General features: G+C 41.6%; 1 protein-coding gene across 3 annotated transcripts in view; it reads left to right on the top strand.

The window, feature by feature from the left end:
- EPHA3 (EPH receptor A3) overlaps positions 1–23182 on the top strand; it is a 234058-nt gene that overhangs the window by 155172 nt on the left and 55704 nt on the right. For all 3 annotated transcript variants that reach the window (XM_075434971.1, XM_075434980.1, XM_075434962.1), the window contains exon 6: positions 15746–15870. In XM_075434971.1, the coding sequence (XP_075291086.1) occupies positions 15746–15870 (125 nt within the window). The remainder of the gene's footprint in view (positions 1–15745; positions 15871–23182) is intronic.

Here is a 23182-nt window from a genome sequence, read left to right as displayed (position 1 = left end):
ATTGAACAAGCATTTATTTTCGTGTTTCTCACCGTACACATGGGCATTTTTGCCTATGAATCCATCACCAGCCTAGCAGATCAGAACGTGCATAGTACTAATTTTCTGTAATGCAGCAACTGGGAGATCTGCCAGACTCTGTTAAAATAACTTCAGCTGGTATGTTACGAGTCAGTCAGTTTGCAAAGCAGCTCTGTTTTTGTACATAAACAGATCATACACACACATGCATACACATATTTGTATCTTACATATACACATAGATGATACACACACTCAAAAAGGGTCACCTTAAATGTTGCTGAAAAATTCGCCGATACCTTTACAGTGACTCTGAGTTCTAGAGTCTGTAACTAACAATCTCAAGAAGATTTTCCCAGAGAGTTTTCAAACGTGGTCTAGAAGTAAAGGAAAGGTGTGCTGCGTTGTCACTTGTAAGGTTGGAAACATCCAGACTCTGATTCTGCTGGTGCTGTGAGAGAAAGGAGGATAATACATTTTACAGTACAAAACCATTGTAAAGCTGAGATCTGGTACCCTGAATTGAGGGAAAATCAGAATCATTTCAGAAAATGGATTGGGTTTTTTCTTCCACCTGTCTGGCATGAGTTTTGCTGGACTTTTATTGCACTTTGTTTTCTTTCCCTTCCAGCAAAGGTTAATGAGCAGGCTTCTCTGGGAAGAAAAAAGAAAAGCTCTCTTACAAAATATGACTAGACAGGTATAACACTGCAATGTTTCCAGTTCCTGTAAGTCTTTCTGCCTTTGGTGTGGAAGTAAAAGAGAAAGGGCACACATTTTGATTTAATTTAGTTTGTTGATCGTCCTCTTTGATTGCACTGTAATGCATGCCTTCAGTTACTGCCTGGCATGGCTTCCTCTCAATTATATTGAAGCATTCTGCTGCTGCCCAAAGAAGGCTCTCACCTTCTCACATCAGTATGTTGCACCACGCAGGTGTTATCTCCTAATAACACCAATCAACCCCATTTAGAAAGGGTCACTGGCTGCTGTGGGAGAGGGTATGGAATTCGGGACCCTGGGAGGTGGTGTGCTAATGTGGACGTGTCACGCAGAGAGGGTGACAGCTGTGCCACACTGCCTGGCTTGTCGCTAGCATGGTCAGATGTCTGGGCGCAGGTATTCTAGGTTCTCTGGGTTTTCTGACCACATGTTATGGGCTTTTTTTAAATGTATTTGTCTGTAAAGACCAGAAGGTTGTGTGTTCCTTGGAACTTTATTAAGTAACCCAAGGGGAAAAGACATCCAGTCCAGGTCAGGGTGATTCTGCATTTACTGCCTTTGGGTTGTAGCAAGGAGAAGACTTCCACTGGAGCCCAAATAGGTTTTAAATGGAAATAGGGTGTGCAATTCACTAAAGAAAGGCTAAGATTTGATAGGGACAACACAGTTGTTCTGCTGGATAATCAGTTTGCAACAACGAGGGAGGAGGTTTTCCAATGCAAAACGCAGCCGTTGGGTCAGGGACATACATGAGTTGAATATGTTTTGCAGATGCTGTGTGAGAAAGTAATAGGTTTTCTGCCGTATCGCTGCTTTTATGGTATTGCACACTGTCATAGGGATTGCAGGTATGACTCGGGACTGCTGAGCAAAAGAATTAATATACTAACCAAGGATCTTAATTGACTTAACTGCATTTTAAGTAGACGTATTCTCTGTAGTGGTCTTTGCAATATAGAGGAGATAAGGAGAACTTTCAGAACTTGCAGAAATCTGCACCGTTAGCAGATGCTGATCTGCCAGGCAGGTCTTAAGAAGCCTTGGTCATCCCACTGGTATCTCAGCACACACAGTCGTGTCCCCGTTCTTTCCTTCCAGCAGATCTGGTGAGAAGATTCACCATACAAGAAGCGATTATGTTTGTTTGATCTAAAATATGTTTGCTTAATTTTGTTTAGCATTGTATTCATTAGTTCTAGCAACTATAAACTCATGCAAACAGTATGATAGTGGCATGTCTAATAAATAGTAAATGCAGTTCTCTCTGTATTTATTGTGTAAAATAAAACAAATACGGAAAACATCCTCAGCTTGTTGAAACTTGGGGAATTCCCAAGGTGAGAAATAAGAAATAAAACTTACTATATTCCTGAAGAGGGCTGCACTTCCTATCTAAAAAAAAATGTGGTATCTGTGTAAATACAATCCGTATAACTGTATTGGATATAAGCATATACCTAATGATAAAAATGTATTTAACTGCTTAAGAGCAAAGTCAGGAACAACTAGCATGTGCTGGCCATTACTTTTGAAGGCTTTAGTTTTACCTGGAGAAGGTGCTAGAATTGGTTTGTAAAGAGCTCTTATTCTAGGTCTGTGTCCCAAAGCCGAGTAAGGTGATGTGTAAAAATGATACAGAACGTTTCCTCAACAGTGATGTTTTTGGTACTGTGAAGAAGCTTAGAGTCTGTGTATTTTCCTAGCTTTCCAGAATGTAATTCTGGTAAGCCTCATCCAGCGTGCTATTTTCAATGTCTGTCTTTAGCATTCCTCTAGTTGAGTGCATCCTGCACCTGGGGAGGACTAACCCCACGCACCAGTGCGTGCTGGAGGTCAGTTGGCTGGAGAGCAGCTCTGTGGAGAAGGACCCGGAGGTCCTGGTGGAGCATCTGGGCCTGCTATAGGAAGAGCAGTACCAGCAGGTCGGAGGGGGGTGATCCGTGCCCTCGGCTCAGCGCTGCTGAGGCACGTGGGGTGTGCACAGCTCAGCGCACAGACACACACACAGCCTGCCCAGTACGAGAGAGGCATGGACATACTGAGGCAAGACCGGTGAAGGGTACACTAAGATGGCTGGGAGAGGAACATCTGTCATACGAGGAGAGGCTGAGAGCAGTGGGACTGCCCGGCCTGGAGGAGAGGAGGCACAGATGGATCTTATCAATGTACATAAGGGCCTGATGGGAGGGTGTGAAGAAGACAGAGCCGGGCTCTCCTCACTGGTGCTTAGTGACAGGACAAGAGCCAGTGGTGACAAACTGAAATACGAGAAATTCTATTTAAATGCAGGAAAAAACTTCTTTAAGTGTGATTGAACACTGGAACAGGTAGCCTGCAGAGACTGTGGCATCTCCATCTGTGGAGCTATTCAAACCCAACTAATCAAGCCCCCGAGTAGCCCACTGTGGCTGACCCTGCTTTCAGCAGGGGGGATGGACTAGGAGATCTGCAGAGGCCCTTTCCCACCTCCATCTGTGTGTGCTGATTGTGTGCAAAGAGGATAGTGGCAACTGGAAGGAGACCAGGCGAGAGACTGTTCAGTAATTACTGTGCTCTTTTAACACTGACCTTTTCATCCAAGTAGCAAGACCTTCTCAATGAAATCTGGGGGAGTAGACTCCCCGTGCACTTCAGTTGGAGAGAGAGTAAACCTATGGGTACAGAGCGACTGTAAACCTGAATACCCCTGCTTCACAGAAGTTCAGGAGAGTATTGTTGAATCATTTGTTTTGGTATTTAGCAATGATAACCTCAAAACTCTTACCATTTGTCACAGCACATGAAGTTCATGCATACATGAATATGGAAAACTGCAGTAGGATTGCCTTATTTTACAGAGTAGCTCAATAAGACTAGATAGCTTTGGAGAGAGAGAAATTTGATTTAGTTAAATTGCCTGTGGGTTGCCACCTCCTTCCTAAGCTTTTTCATCAGAGAGACTGCAGGATCCAGTCTTACTCATCTGTGTATTGTACAGCATTACTGTGTGCTATGGTATTATAGCAAACGGCTATGGTACTCCTCCTTGGAGTCAGCAATGAGCAGACTGAGATCAACTTTCCACTAACTCTCTTTCCCCTTGTGAATATTAGAATACCTGATTATGGGGGAAGCAGTTTTAAATTGCATGTGAGCATTTCAGTTAAACTACTGCAAACCTCTGCACAGTCACACCTGTGTTGCTCTAAGAATTAGAGTGTTTTCTACTTTTTCATGTTAAATTAATTGGAACACTCTAAAGGAAGAGTGCCCATTTTGGGATTTTAACTGATCTGAACAAATTAGTTTATAGAGAAGTTTATGTTACACTTGTACAGTTTTACTATGGAGTCAGATAATTTATGTTTGAAGATGTCTTTGGGCTTCCTAGCTCTAAGAACTGTGTAAGCTCTAGAAAATGAACTGCTGTCCCAAGAGAGCTTGTCTACAATTTTATCTTTAATTCCCATGTACCATATTCAAGTGGCTCAGGGTCACCGTGTAGGGTTGCAATTTCCGTTGTCTAGGTTAGACCAGAGGGTCCACGGGGGCAGAGCAAAGAGAATGAGCAAAATCGAAACCCTGTACAGGATAGGTGGAAACAGGGGGTTTAGGTCTGTGACTCTAATTTTGCAACAGCATTTTCCTGGATAGAGCAGCTTACTCCATGTCAGGCTGAATATTCTGTCTCCAAACCCCAGCTTTGTATGTGCATCTTCCTGAGCTCTTACCCTTTCTATTATTTCCAATATTATTCAATGTCCAGGGTTCCAACAAAGTTCAATGAAAAGAATTACATTTTCTGTATTTTCCCAATATGCCCATGCTGATAGTCAAATCTTTTTTTTATATACCTCAGGTCTTTACTGCATGCCTGCTTGATAATAAAATAGACTGGGGGTTTTTTCATCAGTAAAGTCACAGTGTAACAGCTTTAAATGTAGTTTTATGTCTGATTAGTTCTTAAGGCCTTGTAAACCATGGTCTCAACAGTGCAGCTCCGAATCGTGGTAGCAACTTTCAGCTCCAATAAGCCAGTGTCAGTACTAAATCAATTCCAAAGAGTTTTGTGCTGTCACATATCCTAGCATCATGAGAAGAACAAAGGGGACACGACACCCCCTCAAACTCTACCCTCAGTTCAACCTGGCTCTTCCATGTAATCCGTATAGGATTCAGATAGTTTAAAAAAAATCAGAGTGTAAATAGGAATCTCTGCTTACCTGATGGAGAAAGAAATGCAAGGGAAACACAGGAGACTTTTTGTGAGCTAAGTTCTACCTAGAGGCGTCAGTCTTTTCCTGGTAATTATCAAAAATGATTATACTCCTCAATTAAGTGCCTAAAAATGCCTAAACCTGAGTTCTACTCCCACTCACAGGTCAGTTGTGCACTTGTAAAAAGTAGATTCCTCTCTCTGCACAGCTCTTTTCATATAGAAAGCTTGAAGAGAATAACCAACCCTGGATCCAAACTGAGGCATCTACGCACAGCTGTAGTAGGAAGAATAACAAAAAAACAGATACACCATAGATCAGCTCTGGCTTCCCTATAAAAACAGTAATCTGATTATCAGGAGTCTCATCCTTTTATCTTTTGTATTTCTAACACTTACAAAGCAGAATAATTCATGTAGCCTGTATAATCATCTTGCTTAATCATTTAACCCATACATGAAAAGATGTAGAAAAAGAGGTGACTGCAATAGTAGCTGTGCATGTGCGCTTCCACGTGGCAGTGTCAGGTCTAGAAGCTGACTCCGTAATCCATTTTTCTCTCTTCTTTTTTTCTGGATTAATGAATAACAGTGTGATAAAAACACATCAAACAGATATTTTTTTCAGGTGTAACCACATAGCCCAGTCTGTTACATACAGGAAAAAGGAAAAGCTGTTAAAACCTCCTCAGAACTAGAGTTTTATTTACCTGAAATCTGTAGCTTCAAGAGGATAAATTCAGCACCAAGTTGAGCGCCAAGCTTTATTTCAATATATGTCTTTGATTACTTGCAGGAGCTGTGATGCTATTTATGCGCTCAGTCTTTATTCTGTTAAGCTAGACTGCACTGTCTTCAGCGACTCACAAATGATGTGTGATGCTCCCTATTTAAATAAAATCCATATTTAGAAAGGGTTGTGTGCACTTTACAATCTATATCCCAAGACAGGTCCCTTAAGTATATCTGTCTTCTAAGAGAGACAATTTGAGAAAGCCACAGATGTTTGGTGCATGATCTATTTCTTTCTTTCCCTATGGTCCTTATAAAAAGGACAAGAAGATAGACTTATTAAAAGTGAGCTAATGACATGATGTAGGGAGTCTCTGGTTCATTGACTGTTATTACAGCTGTGCCCTATTATGTACTGAATACCTAGGACATGCTTGTTTTTTTGAGTGACATTTATCTTTTGAGTTTCAAACATTCCTGGCATAAATAAAGATTTTACGCTTTTCAAATGTGTTTTACAGTTTAGCCCAGAGGCTATTCAAGGATCATTTTAACTCAATAAAACTCCTCCTTTAGGGATATAAGAGGGAAATGTTTTAACAATGTCACTCCATGCATAGCCTGTTATTAGCTAGAGACATTCTGCCTGCAAAGCCTTTGATCCCCTCTTCCCTGAACGTCAACGAAGTTCTGCCGAGGCTTCAAAGCCTGTGACACACATTGGTCTCTTCTCTGCACACGCAGTCCTCATGTGAATGCTCGTGACCTTAGAGAGAGTTCGCAGGTGAAGTTTGTGGCTCAGCCAGTGTTTTTCACTATGAATGCTTTTAGCTGCCTTTTCCAGAGGTCGTGGTGAAGTTATATTCAGCAATCAGTGGATCGTGGTTTTCTCTACTGCTTCTCTTACAGTCTTAAAAAGAGGCTACGTGTGGATTCTCATTTAATATCTTGGTTTGGTAAAACAGTAAAAATAAAGAAATGCAGGTAAACAGGATGCTTAGCACTCAGTTAAATAATATTCCTTAAACTTCTGGCTCACTTTCCCTTAATCTGTACTAGTGTTCTCAGTAGTCACTGAGGGAAATAGTCTCTGTTCCTCCTGATCGCAAACAAAGTTACTAACTTCCCTTGCTTCTGGAAGGTATTCCTTCTAGATAATTTGCAGGCTGGGGACAGTGCGGAAAATAAATGTTACCTGTTTCTTTGGGTTTGCAGACTATTCCCGTCAATGGGAATTATTAGTGTAATAATTACTTTTTAAAAGCATTTTAATATAAGATCAAATTATAGTTTCTAAGTTATGCACCCCTGCATGTTATCAGACCAACTACATAAGCTCATCTGAGCCTGAGGGTATGTCATCCTGGTCATGAAGACAGGTACCTTCTGAAGCCAGTAGACCTTGCTCTGAAAATTAAAGGCTTTGCTGCTTCTTGCTAGTGCGAACTTCCCAGTGTTGTGAATTGAGCATCCTCAGAATCTGTAAGCTTGACACTAGAAATCCCTCAAGGAAGTTATATTTTTTTGTTTCTTTTTACTTTTCTTGCAGTGTCTAATTCTACAGCAAAATACATATGAAAGAGTTTTCTTCCTAGCATTTCTTCTAGTAAAGTATGCTTCTATATATAAAGAAACTGTTTAAAACCAAACAAAAATAAAAGTTCAATCACCCCAAATTCCAAAAGAAAGTGAAAGGAGATGTGATCACCTTTCAAGTCTGTTTCGTCAGAGATTCTCCTGTCCTAGTTAACCTTTGCAAAACCAAATGGTCCAAAGCCATGTGTGAAACTACCAAAGAAAGGCAGGGCAAGAGGTTTGAGAAATACTGTTTCCATTCACAGTGTTTTCTGACCAGCTTGAGAAGACTCTGGTGGAACTTACTGACAGACCGGTTCAGGATTGACGATTACTTAAAAGGAGCAAAATACTTTTATTATAAATTACATATCTGGGGGTAATTGTCTTTTCCAGTTTGGGTTACTGGCATTCCCAGAGACGGTTCTTAAGTAGACCTCTTGAGTTGTGAACAGGGTTTCTCTGGTTGAGGTAGTAACTAAACTTTCACAGAAAGCGAAAGCCTGCTCAGCACCTGACAGTTGACGTTACGGGCATGGTGAATAAATTCTTCTTTCTGAAAACTTCACACCGGGAAGCCTGAGGCTCTAACGTCCTATAAAGTGATGTAACAATGGGGTAGGAAAGGCAAAGTAAAACTGTTTTTTTAAACTGATACGGTCTTAAACACATTCAGTGAAAAAATAGGAAGTTTTGCAAAGCTCCCACCATTGTCATCTCAGACAGAGAACAGAAAGAATAACATTTGTGTTATGAGTACCTTTGGGCTGAATCCTTATGAAAGCATATACGGCATTTATCTCCTTTCTAAAATAACAGCTGTGAATGCCATGGCACCATAATTTGCCGTTTCTGAAGCGAGTGCCTTGTGCAGTCTGATACTTCCCAAACAGACGTGGCGTTTCCATGATTTATTACACACGTGTTCAACATATGAGCAAGTCTAACATTTTGTTTGCTCAGTGGAAGGCATTTGCTATCTCTTTTAATAAAAAGAGGGAGAAATGAGAACACGAACATGCAACACTTAATGAAGTTTGCTTTTAATTTAGTTTTTATTTGTAGGGGTGAGAAAGGAGCTCTGCTAATCACTTGTCCACCGACAGCTGCTGCCCAGAAGGTTGCCTTTCTCCGCGCTTGAGAGCGAGATCAAGCAGCTGCCTCGGAGCGCGGTTCCTGCTGAAGCTGGGTGTTTCGCCCTTCCCAGTGCCCTGCCGCCGTTCCTTCACGGCACCTGCGCAGCGCCTGCAGCCCCTCGGCACTCTGTGCCCACCAGCTGGAGTCCACCAGCTTCCAGATGCATTTGGGTACTTCTGCTATAGTGTAAGAGATCATCTGCTAAAATAACCACGAACAAGTCAGTCTTTAAAATGTTTTGTCCTTTTTCTGGGAGAAACATACACAGCTCCCACAGGCAGCTTTGTTTCATCCAGAGTTAGCCCACTTCTGTTTGTCCTCAAAGCTTTATCCTGTTTCTTTCCTTCCACATTTTGATGTGTGTGAATGCCCAGATCTTGACAGCCCTCTCCCAGAAACTGGGAACCTTTTCTCCCGCTTGCTCAAGACTTCATCCTGCTGGGATCCAGCCCGGATCCCGAGTAAGGGTCCCGTATGCTGGCACGGGCCTCCAGCTGCTGGGACGGCTGGGCTTTGTCCCTGGTCCCTGCCCACGCGAAAGGACAGGGAAGGTATGTTGCCTTCTGCCCAACAGTCACCTAACGATGTTACAGAAACAGATGACATTTTACAGCCGAAGTCATAAAAATATATTGGGTCTGCTTCAGCTCGAGCACAAGGTGCAGGAACGTGAGCACACGTACTGTGCAAGTTTAACGACGTGCCCCACGGGTCCGAAGGCACAGGGCTGTGTCTGCGCCTGCGTTCGGGAGGTGGGTGATTGCATCTGGAAGAGGAGCGCGTAGGGTTTAGCAGGTTCCCGAAGTGCAGTTAAAGCGCAACTGTTTCCTCCTACTCCTCCTCCTGCCTCCTGGGAGGTCCCTGGGGACCCAGCACTGGCTGAGCCTCCTTGGAGTGTGCCGCTGGGATCAGCCCTGCTTCGGCACAACCCCTGGGAGGCCGGCAGAGCCCTGAACTGCGCTTAACGGAGAAAGCAAACAGCAATGCAACCAGAAGAGGCTTAAAATAGTGCAACTCCTGCTTTCTCTGAGCAGTCTTCTATAATAAACCGCTCAGATGTTAATCCACAAGCTGGATGTGGGAGGTGTGAGGAATCCATGGACAAGTGTAGCAGTGCATGCAGACATCGTGTTAATGTGATCACATCATGGAGATGCGATGTCATTATACTGATTTGCGAGTCATTACTTAGGACTCTATCACGAACTGAATGCTGGTTGGTAGTGGAATGGCTGGGTAAATATAAAGATAAAAAGGCTGGCTCACAAAAACCCAGTTGTGGAGTTGTCATCGCATGAGTGAAAGGTGTAAGCGCGGCATTACGAGCAGTGCCAGACCGAGCCGTGCATGGGCGCCTAATGCTTCTTCCAGTGTAAGTTTTCTCACCTATCCTGACTCTGGATGGGACTCCAATTTTCTAGCAAAAATGCCTGTAAGCGAGAGATCGGTTTGTTTATTCAGACATTGGTGTTTCCACTATGACTCGTATGACAGTTTTGTGTTTTGGACACTGATCCTCTAAGACTTACAGATTTGGGTTTGGGTCCCAGTGGATCCTGCTGTCAGAAGCTGCAGATCTAATTTTCAGATTATAGTCTTTATTTACTGCTCTTTTTCCACATTATCTCCTAGGGGCATCATAGACATTAAAGAAAATTTATACATCATGTCAGATGACAGTATTATGATTATGCAATAAAATCATTGATTTTCTACAGCAAGAAAAAGGAACAAGTCTTCCATTTATTCAGCAGTGCAGAAGAAGGTGCAATTTGAGTAATACAGTCAGTTCTGCTGGCTCAGGTATGCTCTTGATCACCATCTTTCAGCATAGCTTGGAATATTTTACTCTCTAATGCTGATAGCTGGTTGCAAGCAAAAGCTGGAAGTGAGCAGGCCACAGTCATTTTAGAATGAAATCCTTCCCTAAAACTTATTTTGTGATCTGTAGACCTAAGAAAGAAACAACAGGACTCTAAGTATTTCAGCAGTTTTACACACATGGCCTCCCAAAGTTAATACTGAGTTCTTTCTGTCACAAGACAGGGAATTTTTTTCTAGTATGTATATACATCTGTAAGCCAGTCACATATGAAAACAATAACCAAGGAATAAGGAAAAGTCAATAAGGAGATTTATATACAGCTGCTATTAAACTGGAGGAAAACAAATGATCTGTTGGGGTCATTTTCGCTGGGAAATCAATTTGAGCAGAGTTTTATTGTCCTCTCTGCTAGATCCTTCATGTTATTTGCTTGCACCTTTAACAGTCATGAGTGAGGAGGTTTTTACACTTGTGAGTCTAAGCTCCCTGGATCATTGCCTTCGTTACCTTTTCAACATCCACATTCCCAGTTGTCACAAATGCTACCTAACAACATTGAGCGCTCAAAGTACATTTCCCCTTGTAACTCTAGGGAGTTTTGAAAGTTCATATTAACTGTTTAAACTACCCATAAACTGGTTAGGCTGTTTTACCAGGCAAACAGTAACCATCTGATGCATAAAAATACCTCTGTATGTGTTGCATGTGACTATTGAGAATAAACCTCTTCATGCGTGGCTGCACAAGCCTAAAGTTAATTATAAAAAAACCCAACTCTTATTCAGTGAAGAAGCTAAGAGTACTAACACATTAATCAAAACCCCAATAAAAATGTAAATACATAGAGGCATACGAGCCATGGGATTTATCAAAAAATATTGAAATCGCATTTATTCAATTTAGTCTAAAAAAGTACTCTTTTTAAGTTTTACCTTGAAAAGTATGTTTTACAAATGAGTTAATTTAACCTAGCTTTGTGTTGATATTGATGCTTTAATATAATTTTTAAAACTTCTATTTATCTAAAAAAGCTTCGTAATATGTAATTTTTTGCTAACCTGTAGTGACATAATTCTTTTTTGTCAATGGGAGCTGCAGACACTTAAAACATTTGTACCAGCATTCTGTTATTGCACAATCTAATTGTCTTTTATTTTTAGAAAAGACACTCCTGGAACTGCAATGAAAAACTGATGTTCTAAATACGAAGTACTTATTTTCCTTTCTGTAGCCTGATTTTTAATTCCATCTCATCCTGCTGTACTTATTTAATGGTGTGCAGGAAACAAGAAGCTCTCAGCTCCCTCTTCCTCATCTAGAAGACTAAAAAGTATAGTCTTTAGAAGCATCACTGCTTATGTAGTCTTTATATGCATATAGTCTATAGAGTCTTTATAGGCATCACTGCTCATGGGGATGTCTTCATTGTTTAATGGTTTATAATGTTCACTTCCTTTAACGGCAGTTTCTGTCTGCTGGAATTTCAGACTTTTCCAACTAAGCAGTAAAATACGGTTACTGAGCTGTTTCAGGTGAGAAGGGAGGACGAGTTGTGCTACAAAATGGAAACTAAGCCTGACTGCTACTTTGCGCTAGAAATGGTTGCTCTGAGATGAACATAGCTTGCTTGACTTGATTAGAGGTAGTCCTTTTCTGCTTCGTAGGATGTATTCAAGAACACTTCAGGAAAACAAAGGAAAAAACCCACCCTATTAAAACATTTATATTAGAAGACACTATTTAGAACATAGTTTATATGTTTTGATATATTACATTGTATTCCAGGGATGCATACCTAAAGAAATTATTTCCACAGTGCAAATGTCAAGCTATTCCTCCTAAATGCGCCCCAGACCTGAGCTGGGGCCATGGATCAGAAAGGTGCTTCTGTTGTCGTACGACTGTCCCTGTGCGGGGCAACATGTGCTTACAAGTTACCTTAATTCTTCCTGTATCTTAAATCTGTTGATTGCAGTAGATTTAAGTGTAAACTTGGACGTCGTCTGAACAACATGTTTTCTTAAATTAGGGTTCAAGGACTTCTAACTCTTTTCAAACCTACTTATCTAGCAGGTATAGCAGAAAAAAAACAAAAAAAAAGATTGCATGAAGATTTAAAAAGTTGACAGTCCAGCTTCTTGCAGACCAGCAAAGAAAGGTTCTGCCACGTGCTGTGCTGGTAATTTTTTCATTTTGTCGCATCTTGTTCAAACCAAAGCGTGGCACATGTTCATCAGTTGACCCCGTGTGTCAGTAGAGGAGTCAGGTCTGGATGCAGGCAAAGAAATAATTTCGTAAATAGAGCTAGAGAGAGGGTGGGACATCGGCTGTGCAGGGCAGCAGGCACAGCAGAAGAGCCTCCCGGCTCGCAGCGGAGTCTGGTTTGGGAAGGCCGGGCTGCTGCGGCTGCGGGGCCCGTGTGGGGTGGGCGCGGGGATGCGACTCCTCTCTTGGCCCCCAGCCACCGCTGGGTCTGCAAGCCTGCAAGCTGCCGGGACGTGCGTGTCAGGATTTATCCTTCCTCCCCTCCAGCTCCGCTCTTTGCGGAAGGAGGATCCCGGCGCTGGAGTCGTCCCTGGAGCAGCGCGGTTTGGTTTCGCCTGCTCTTCGAAGAGCTGTCAGCTTGACGTGGTGCCAGTCCTCTCCGAGGCTCTGTTTTGGCAACAGAAACGTGGAGAGGGCTCAAAGTCAACTACTGCTCCCGTAGTGAACTCCAGTACAGTGTGAACACCCAGAGATGATGGGAACAGCGGGAAAATTAGGAAATGTGTACTCAGACATTGAGTCTTTGTGTTTAACATTCTGTGTGCTTCAAAATTAAAATTCTCAGATGATATACAAGATAGTCTAAAAAGACACAAAGAAATTGTATTAAAAATTAAAATTAATTTACAAATACATCTCTTCCCCTCTGAAGACAAATAGTGTGGTTTATCCTCTAGAAATAAATAGCTGACCACCGAAATATCTGAAGACGCTGTTCGTTTATGTGCTGAAGGTTAATGCCTTAATGCTAGGTAGGTTTTGTAATCCACATAGTTAAGATAAGATGGTGTTCTAAACAGATTTGCAATACATAATTTCCACAGCTCGGGAGTTCAGTGGCTGTTGGAGCGGCCTGGTGTGCCGCGCTGTGTTGCAGAACTCAGATCTGTTCTGTGCCGGGGGGTTAAAGGTGCCTGAAACTTTGTGTTCCCCATGATTATCCATCTCCCCTCCATTTGCCCATGCAGTGGGATGCTGTCTCTTCCAGTCTCTCTGTATGTATTATTTCTAAGCAGCCTTGGGAACCTGACGGATGAGAAAAGGTATATGAATGTTTTATAATGTTATTGATAACTGCAGAGCAGACGCTTTTCTAATAAACTGCTGTGAGATAAGTTGTTGGTAGCATCTGCAGAGATGTGTGTAAATGAGTTCAAAGTAATTAATACTGTGTTAGAAGAAAGCTTTTTTTAAAGCACATCTGTATTGGAGCATATATGATTATTTCAGCCTGCCCTGAGAATGCATTATAGCACAAATTACCATAATTTATTAGGGGAAAAGCCATTTCTGTTAATCGTGTATTAATTATTCATAAAATCTGTATTAATGTTACCTTAATGGGAAGTGTTACCAGCTGAGTTACTGAGCTTGGCAATATATTCACATACAAAAAAAGATGAATAGCTGGACTTAAAAAGAAGACATAAAAATGACTTACAAGAGCATAAAAGCAGCAAGCATGGGTATGTGAGTTGTCGTAGAGCTGGCTACAGCAGAGCAGTCCAGGCAGCTAACCACTTTGTATTTTGGCTCTAGCACTGCTTTCTGCCTGAGTGGAATTCAGGTGGAATTGCTGAAGGATGTTCATTACAAACCAGTCCTGTATACCTTGCCCTAATGCTTTTCAGCTCTTCAGCAAGCATAGATCTGGTGAGTTTCAGTAAAATAGAAAGAGGCTCTTTTTGATTCTGCTTTAAAAAAAAAAAAAAGAAAAAAAAAACAACCACAAAAAAAAACCCTCCAAAATCTGTTTTCAATAATTTAAATTCAGGATAAATCCTTCCTGCTGGGAAAAAACAAAAAAGAAAAAGGGGAAAAAAAGAGGATTTTTTTTGCAACTTTTTGATCTTCTCAAAAAACTGTTGTGAACCATGTGACGTGAAAGTGCTGCTCAGAGGATGCATTTCAGCCCGGAACGAATGTGCCTGTGTGGGTGTATGTAGCTTTCTGGGTGCTCTACTCAGTTAAAGGAGGATGTCAACATTTAGATTATGACTCAAGACTAGAAAGTATGTTTTGATGGAAGGTTAGCAAAATCAAACGCAGAATTACTTTTCCAAAATTTATTTTAATTAATCTTTTTTTTTTGTCTTTTGAAAGATCTCTTGCAGAAAAGGAAACCCAGACAGAAAGGGCACAGGCTAATGCATGCAAGTTTGTGATGCCTGTAAAGTGCAACTAGTTTTATATGAATAGTAAAAGCTTCATAGGACTCAACTGAAATTAAATTGTTTAGATCAGCTGGAGCCTTTTTGTTAGGATAGCACAATGTTGAACTTAGAAACGCATTTGTTTTACATGTTAAGATAAAAGGCTGTTTATTGGTGAAAGATTTTTTTTAAAATGATAGTTACAACTTTTAATGTGTGATCTGTAAGTTATCATCTGATGAATTTTGGCCAAAACCATGGAAGAGAAGCATTTGGAGTGGGAAGCCAACCCAAAAGAAGCAGAAAAAATAATTTAAAAAATTACATAGTTTTCAATAAGTCCAGGAAACCTAGGCTTGATCTTGGAACAATGCATAGAGCTGGGTGGTCTAAAGCTGAACTAATGTTCAAGAATCTTAGGTAATTATGATTTTTTTCTTTAACATTGATAGTACTTCCAAGTTGTGGGTGGTGGGTGAGTTTGTGGCACGCAGTCAATTGTGGTGCCTAACTCCGATTAATCCAGATCAGAAATGAGGTTATTCTGTAGTTTAGATTTTTTTTTTTTTTTCAAAGAAATGTGGTAAAGAAGTGTATATGGGAGCAATTTGTATCTGGAGACCTTACCAAATAATGTTATAAAAGAGACTGTATTCTGCAGTATGCTGATGGTTATTACTAGCCGTGGATACCAGGAGCTCCTTGTAAGTAATACATACAGGCACCATTTTACACTTGCGTATGAAAACGTTATCAGAGTTCTGCAGAGTCTGGTAATAATACTTCAGCTTTATAACAAATAGGTAGTACTGTTATTTTGTTCTATATTTTAGTATATTGAATGTATTTCATTGCTTACACTGTAGTAGCAGATTGGAACCATCTGCTGTCTTGCCACTAGACCTCCAGTCTGACAGAAAATCTCAGTTCATTTTGCATGAGACCAGTGCTTCAAGGCATGTGTACCAGGACTATAATCCAGCTGCTGAATGTTGATACAAGTCCAGACCTATGCTCATGAGTCTTTTAAATGGGAACAGTACTCTTTGCCAAGGATTGGAACAGAGATAAACAGAGTTTGCTTTTCTCTCTTCCCTTCTCCCCCCTTCCCTGTTACAGCTCCATCCCCCATCACAGTCATAAGGAAAGACAGGACATCCAGGAACAGCGTGTCTCTGTCTTGGCAAGAACCCGAACATCCGAATGGGATCATCTTGGACTACGAGGTCAAATACTATGAAAAGGTGGGAAGAAATATCAAAGGGGAGGTTTTTGTGCTGGTAATACTGTAATAAAATTATTGCATCTTGCCTGTGCTATGTATTCAGAGACACTCCCGTTCACTTACTGTCTGCCTCAGTGTCACCAAGTGTGGAAATCGTTCAGTTTTTGGTAAGGAGAACATAGTGAAAATATGAAGCGACATTGTTAAGTTGTGTTGTCTACCAATTTTATCCACAAACACAAATATATAAAGTAATGCAGACAAGATCTAATACTTTCTTTTTTTCCTTGAGTACAATTTACTTACTCAATTTTGTTATGCTGTCAGTGTTTAGACATTTATTTGTCAGCATCCATGTGTTGGTGCTTGCCTGTGACACAAGCATCTTTTACACAAAAATGATTTTTAGAGATGGGCAATCCTTTTAGTGACTGGTTTGCGCTATGAAAGTTCCCAATTTTCACAAATAATGGAGTTCTTCATAAATTTTATATAAATAACGACAAGTCGAAGAAAATCTGCCATTAAATAGGTTCTGCTTTATACTGACATTTTCTTGTATTTACAGCTTTTGATTTCTACATCATATATAGATCTGGATTTAGAAAGAAAATAAATCTTCATAGCAGAATGGGGGGTTTTAGTAAATCTTACTGGTAGAATTGAAAAGACCATAAATTGTTGTGAAGATTGTGAAGAGCGGTATTAGCCATTTTTAGATTGGTCAGAGACCTTTTGATAGAATATATTGCTACTGAAGTTGACAAACTTCGAAAAAATGTCAGAAATAATAATTTAATTTAGCATTTGCTAGTGCTGTTCATATCTAGAAATCAGGCTTACATTTCACACATACCAGGGAAGACGTGGTGCCAGTATCCACCTAGAAACTGTTGTTAGAAAGACTCCACGGGTATTCAGTTAATCTTTAGAAAGTTTTCTCATGGAGGTTACCAGTGGGACAATGTGGTATTGATAGTCCACGCCTGATCTCCAGCCAAAGAATGAGGATCAGAAAGCTGTATTCTGAAAGGACTAGTCCCAAATTAATATGTCGTCTGATTTTGGGTGAGCACTTGAATCATGCAGAAATCTGAACATACGTAGTACTACTGACAAATGGGGAAGAAGAATGCTTCCTAAACATTTCAGCTCAGTCTCACCTTATAGAGCAGTAGCCTATAGACTTTGGGTTTTTTCTGTTATTTCAGTGGGAACAGGATCAAGTCTGGATCCTGGGCTTGAGAAATAAGAGGGAACTGACTCATACATCAGTTTGTTTTTGTTTGTGCATCCTCAGCACTGAAGGGACACAGGAATTTTTTAGGCTCTCCTGTTTCCCATTCTTTAAAGAAAAGAAAATAGATGCTGCCTGTTAGTAAGGCTGGGAAGAGCCATTTACCTCATAAAGAGCCTATGCCTGAAAGATCCCAGAACTTCAGCCTGTTTCGCATGGGCCAGGTTATTTATCTGCGTGATTAGCTTGTGCTTCATTTGAGACCTGCCTGGCTGCTCTCGCTGCCGTTGGCTGGACCTCTATTTTCCAAGAGCTGCAGCAGTCCTGTCCCAGCCCCACGTCCAGTCTCCCCGCCTGGAAGTTCTTGTCTGGGGGGCTCTGCGTGAGTGCCGCGGGCTGCAGGGTGTTACACATCACGCGTCATGGCATTAGGGTGATCCCTCTGGTTTTAGCTGCTCCAAAGGGAGAGAATTTTTCCCCTTGTGTGCATTTAGTTCGATTTAATTGACTGACCAAGAAGTTTTATTTGTATGTTTGGTTTCTTGCGGTGTTTTGGTCATCATTCTCCGCGAAAATTGGCTTGCTTTGTTCAAGAAACTTGTCACCTTATGGTAGTGCTGTACGCACAAACTGAGTGTGTGGCTGCTCTTCCCACCAAGTACATCCAGTCTGACGGAGCAACTGGTTGTCATAAGACAGCTTCACACGACAACCAGTCTTATGAGGCTGATCTTGCACATGTGTTTCTCCTCTTTGAAGTCTGTGATCAAGAGTTCATGCGCACCAGACAGCTTTCTTAAACCAAAGAGCTTGACAATAGGAGCCAGATCATTTAGAGCAAAAGGTTTTTAAAAAGCAACCCTCTGACACACCAATGTTTTTAATGTGTGGTCTGCAGCCCCCTGGGGAGTCAGCAGTCTGTTCCTCAGGGTTTATGAAAGGTAACTAAGAAAAGCAAATCTATTGTCAGGAGGCTTTAATCTGTTGCGCTTTTTAGGTCTGCAGATTGAAAAAGGTTGAAAACTACTACTCTGTACAAACTTACCTAAGGTCAGAGCATCCCATGCTGGACTGTTACCCTTCATTTCTTCTCCAAATACCTTTGTAAGATGCTGCTTTTCAGTCTGAGATCTCTAAGCAGGCCCCCTCCCCTCCTCTTTTGAAAAGAGAGCTTTCTTTTTAAACTGGTCCAGTCCATTTGATTTTCTGTTTCAGAAATCATGTTGGTTGTACTCATCAAAAAAACCCACTGCTGTTAAGTGGCAGCTGTTAGGAAATAAACCCTTCACAGTTAGCAGTCTGGGTATTTCTCCTGACAAGTTGTACCTGATTTCTGGTGGATGATTTATGTTAAGCCATTCTTTTCCCTTCTGCTTATTTTAACTTGCCATACCTTTAGTAATCTCTTAGAAATTAATAAATACAGCACTAATATATAATACATGTCAGCCCAATTCTGTCATAAACCTTATCCATGCAATTTTTTTTACACTTTGCTATGTTTTTCTTAAATTTCAAAGAATTTGCGATATTTATTGGCAGCTGCATGTTACTGATATTGAGGATGTTGGAATAGAAAAAAAAAATAGAAACTCCTGTAACTAAATTATTATAACCTGTAGTTTTTTCTAATTCATTGTTGGTATAAAGCATGTGGAATATATTTATTTTCTGCAAAGGTAATTAATTAACCTATTCAGGTTTTTTTTTCATCAATGATTGCACTTGTGTAACCAAGAGAGAATAAAGCTTCATACGATATTTCTAGAGAAATTAGGAGCTACAGTTTTGGGCTATATTTTTACAGCTATTTTAACTTTTTGGAACGAACCTATGGGATTTTAATTCATCACATTATGAACTGAGTGTGACAGTTTTTCAGACTCAGTGTTTGGAATAGAATTGTATTATCTGTAAAAATCTATAGGACCAGTTTATGAGGCCCCCATTACTATTTATTCAAAACATTTAAAAGAAATAAAATTCTATTTCAGAGGAATATTGCATGAAACTTCTAGGCATTTATTTTATAGTAAGGCATAACATTTTATGTTAAGTTAACGGTACCAAATGACACCCTGGTTTAGTCCATCCATAGAACGCTGTGCTGGATTTTAAGTGTCTCAGCTGTCAAAGTGCATGTATAACAGAAGTCAGGTTTTCTCCTTACACAAGCAGGTACTTTGTTTCCTTCTTGTCATTGCTCATATAATTATGTTCTCTGGAAGGAGTATCATGTCATGCAAAGAAATGAAAAAGCCATCTCCTAAATACCACGCACAAACTATTAGTTACTTCATTTAAATATGTGGCTTACACTTATGGTAAGTAAATCCCACACACTTTATTAAGGTGAAGTCTGCTGCAGACAAGGAGTGAAATTTACTTGCAGTCTCACAGTACTAAAATAATTTGCCTTTGCCATCATTGAAATTGTGTCCTCAGTAGACTGGTTAAAGTTGACAAATAAATAACGATATCTAATTTGTGCTCTTTCTGAGGCTGAAAAAGTAAATTATATGCAAATACACTTAGTTGCTTTGAGGGTAGGTAGGCCACATATACTCCACGAGGTTTGTAGGAACTGTCGTGTCAACAAACAGTTCATGCCTGGCAATAAGGGGAAGCAGTGTCGGGACTGTGGGTTGCTCCCAAAGATGTGTAGTCTGGTTCTGGCCTCTCAAGTGTACACGCAGCTGATGGAGAAAATGTTCTTCCTCATGTAATATAAACACTTACTGTGCTTATCTGAAAGACATACCTTTCACTCTCCCTAGTACTACTGCTACAAATGTTAAATGTATCCAAAATATGTCTTTTGTAAAACATAGTTTAAAATTATAATATATCATTTGCAAATGAGACACTAGCAGTAGTGGGATTTGCTTCTCAGTAAAGATTGTGTCTGGTAAACTATGCAGAAATATTCAGGAAGAATACGGTTTGTGCATCCAAGTTCAAATTTATCATCAAACAGAGTTTGATTAAAGTTCTGCTTGGCAAAGACTGACTTTCCTTTTTATGTATTCCTTCTGCTTATGGCAGCTGTAGTGCTGTATCTCTGAAGCTTCTCTTCATCCCCAAGAAAGATAAACTTGGGCTTTTATGTGGTGTTTCACTGATTTGATTACTAGTAACATAAAAAATGACTTACAAAATATGTGTGTAAAAAGCTTACCATAAACTAAGATACCATGACATCCTCCATACTATTGTTTTAAACGTTTATTTTCCAAGTTCCATTGTGGATTATTAACAGACAGGGCCATGAATATATTTTCCCTTACACATATGTATCTGCACAAGAAGGAAATGTTTGCATTTCATAAAAGCAGCCTCAAGTGAGATCAAAATGAATGTCCAGTCATAGCATACACAAAAGATTTTATGTTTTAAGGACAAGATTATTATGTCTTTGATATTAAAATAGTTGCCTACATTCAGCTGACCATGAGATAAGGAAAGCCTGCAAATCATAATACTAGGCCTTTGTGAGTTCAAAAATAAATAATTATACACAGGCCTGTTAGCTCCCTAGAATGTCTTCCTGTAAGTATTCTCCTCTGAGTTTATAACGGAAAACTTTTTCAGAGAAGTATTGGGAAACCGTGAGGAGGTCCAATGCTGATTTCCTTTTTATTCTTAGTGTGCGATGAAAATGGGCCATGGTCAACATTTTCATAGTCATTCATTGAAGACTAGGTCCAGCTCACCCTATCTGAGGTTTTGATTCTGGATAGTAACTTTTACACACAGGCTTAGCTGTTTTGTTTTTTTCTCCCCTTCGCTGCAATTACTCATGCACAGAATGTTGAATATTATGTAGAGATTCTGGCAATGTCCCTAACTATGGTGTAAATGTTTCTGTTTCTCTCTGTGTCAAAGACTGCCAAGAACAGGGTAGTTAGGCTTCTGTAGCACCAAAGCTAACAGTTTCTGATGTCAACCTACTGACTTAGAATAAACCTAACTTTCTTACTTTAGACTGCACGGTAAAACAACTCTAGTCACTTAAATTTTTCATGTGAAGGTGAGATGGCTTTGATGATGAGCGTGGCCTCTTCAAGGAGCTACTGGCAGAAATCCCATGGGCCAGGGCTCTTGAAGGCAGGGGGGTCCAAGAGTGCTAGTCACTCTTTAAACGTCACTTCCTCCATGCTCAGGAGCGGTGCATCCCCCTGAGAAAGAAATCGAGCAAAGGAAGCAGGAGACCTGCATGGTTGAACAAGGAGCTTCTAGTGGAGATCAGGTGGAAGAGAAAAGTCCATGGAATGTGGAAGGAGGGACAGGCCACTTGGGAAGAGTACAGGAATGTGGTCAGAGCGTGCAGGGATGCGACGAGGAAGGCTAAGGCCCACCTGGAATTGAAGCTGGCAAGGGATGTCAAAAACAACAAGAAGGGCTTCTTCAACTACATCAGCAGCAAAAGGAAGGCTAGGGACAATGTGGGGCCGCTGCTGAATGAGGCGGGTGTCCTGGTGACGGAGGATGCGGAGAAGGCAGAGCTACTGAATGCCTTCTTTGCTTCAGTCTTCAGTGCGAAGACTGGCCCTCAGGAATCTCAGGCCCCGGAGGTGAGAGAAGAAGCCTACACAGAGGATGACTTTCCCTTGGTCGAGGAGGACTGTGTGAGGGATCACTTAAGCGATCTGGACGTCCACAAATCCATGGGCCCCGATGGAATGCACCCCCGAGTGCTGAGAGAGCTGGCAGGTGTCATTGCTGAGCCACTCTCCATCATCTTTGAGAGGTCCTGGAGGACAGGAGAGGTGCCCGAGGACTGGAGAAAGGCCAATGTCACTCCAATCTTCAAAAAAGGCAAGAAGGAGGACCCAGGGAACTACAGGCCGGTCAGCCTCACCTCCGTCCCGGGAAAGGTGATGGAGCAGCTTATCCTGGAGGTCATCAACAAACAAGTGGAAGAAAAGAAGGTTATCAGGAGTAGTCAGCATGGATTCACTGTAGATGTTGTCTACCTAGACTTCAGCAAGGCTTTTGACACAGTCTCCCATGATATCCTCCTAGGGAAGCTCAGGAAGTATGGGCTGGATGAGTGGTCGGTGGGGTGGATAAAGAACTGGCTGAATGGCAGAACTCAGAGGGTTGTCATCAGCGGCGCTGAGTCTAATTGGAGGCTGGTAACAAGTGGTGTCCCCCAGGGGTCAGTACTGGCCCCAGCCTTGTTCAACTTCTTCATCAACGACCTGGATGAAGAGTTAGAGTGTACCCTCAGTAAGTTTGCTGACGACACCAAACTGGAAGGAGTGATAGATACACCAGCAGGCTGTGCTGCCATTCAGCGTGACCTGGATAGGCTGGAAAGCTGGGCAGAGAGGAACCTGATGAGGTTCAGCAAAGGCAAATGCAGGGTCCTGCACCTGGGGAGGAACAACCCCATGCATCAGTACAGGCTTTGGGCGGACCTGCTGGAGAGCAGCTCTGCGGAGAGGGACCTGGGCGTCCTAGTGGACGACAGGTTAACCATGAGCCAGCAGTGTGCCCTGGCTGCCAAGAAGGCCAATGGCATTCTGGGATGCATCAAGAGGAGTGCGGCCAGCAGGTTGAGGGAGGTTCTCCTTCCCCTCTACACTGCCCTGGTGAGGCCTCATCTGGAGTACTCTGTCCAGTTCTGGGCTCCCCAGTTCAAGAAAGATGAAGAGCTACTGGAGAGAGTCCAGCGGAGGGCTACAAGGATGATGAGGGGACTGGAACATCTCTCCTACGAGGAAAGGCTGAGGGAGCTGGGCTTGTTCAGCCTGAAGAAGAGAAGGCTGCGAGGGGACCTTATAAATGCTTACAAATACCTGAAGGGTGGGTGTCAGGAGGATGGGGCCAGACTCTTTTCAGTGGTGCCCAGTGACAGGACAAGGGGCAATGGGCACAAACTGAGGCACAGAAAGTTCCGTCTGAACATGAGGAAGAACTTCTTCCCTCTGAGGGTGACGGAGCACTGGAACAGGCTGCCCAGGGAGGTTGTGGAGTCTCCTTCTCTGGAGATATTCAAGACCCGCCTGGACAAGGTCCTCTACAACCTACTGTAGGTGACCCTGCTTTGGCAGGAGGGTTGGACTAGATGACCCACAGAGGTCTCTTC

This window comes from Opisthocomus hoazin, chromosome 1, assembly GCF_030867145.1.
Source record: "Opisthocomus hoazin isolate bOpiHoa1 chromosome 1, bOpiHoa1.hap1, whole genome shotgun sequence".
In the NCBI taxonomy this organism is placed as follows: Eukaryota; Metazoa; Chordata; class Aves; order Opisthocomiformes; family Opisthocomidae; genus Opisthocomus; species Opisthocomus hoazin.
This window is presented reverse-complemented; position numbering and strand designations above follow the sequence as displayed.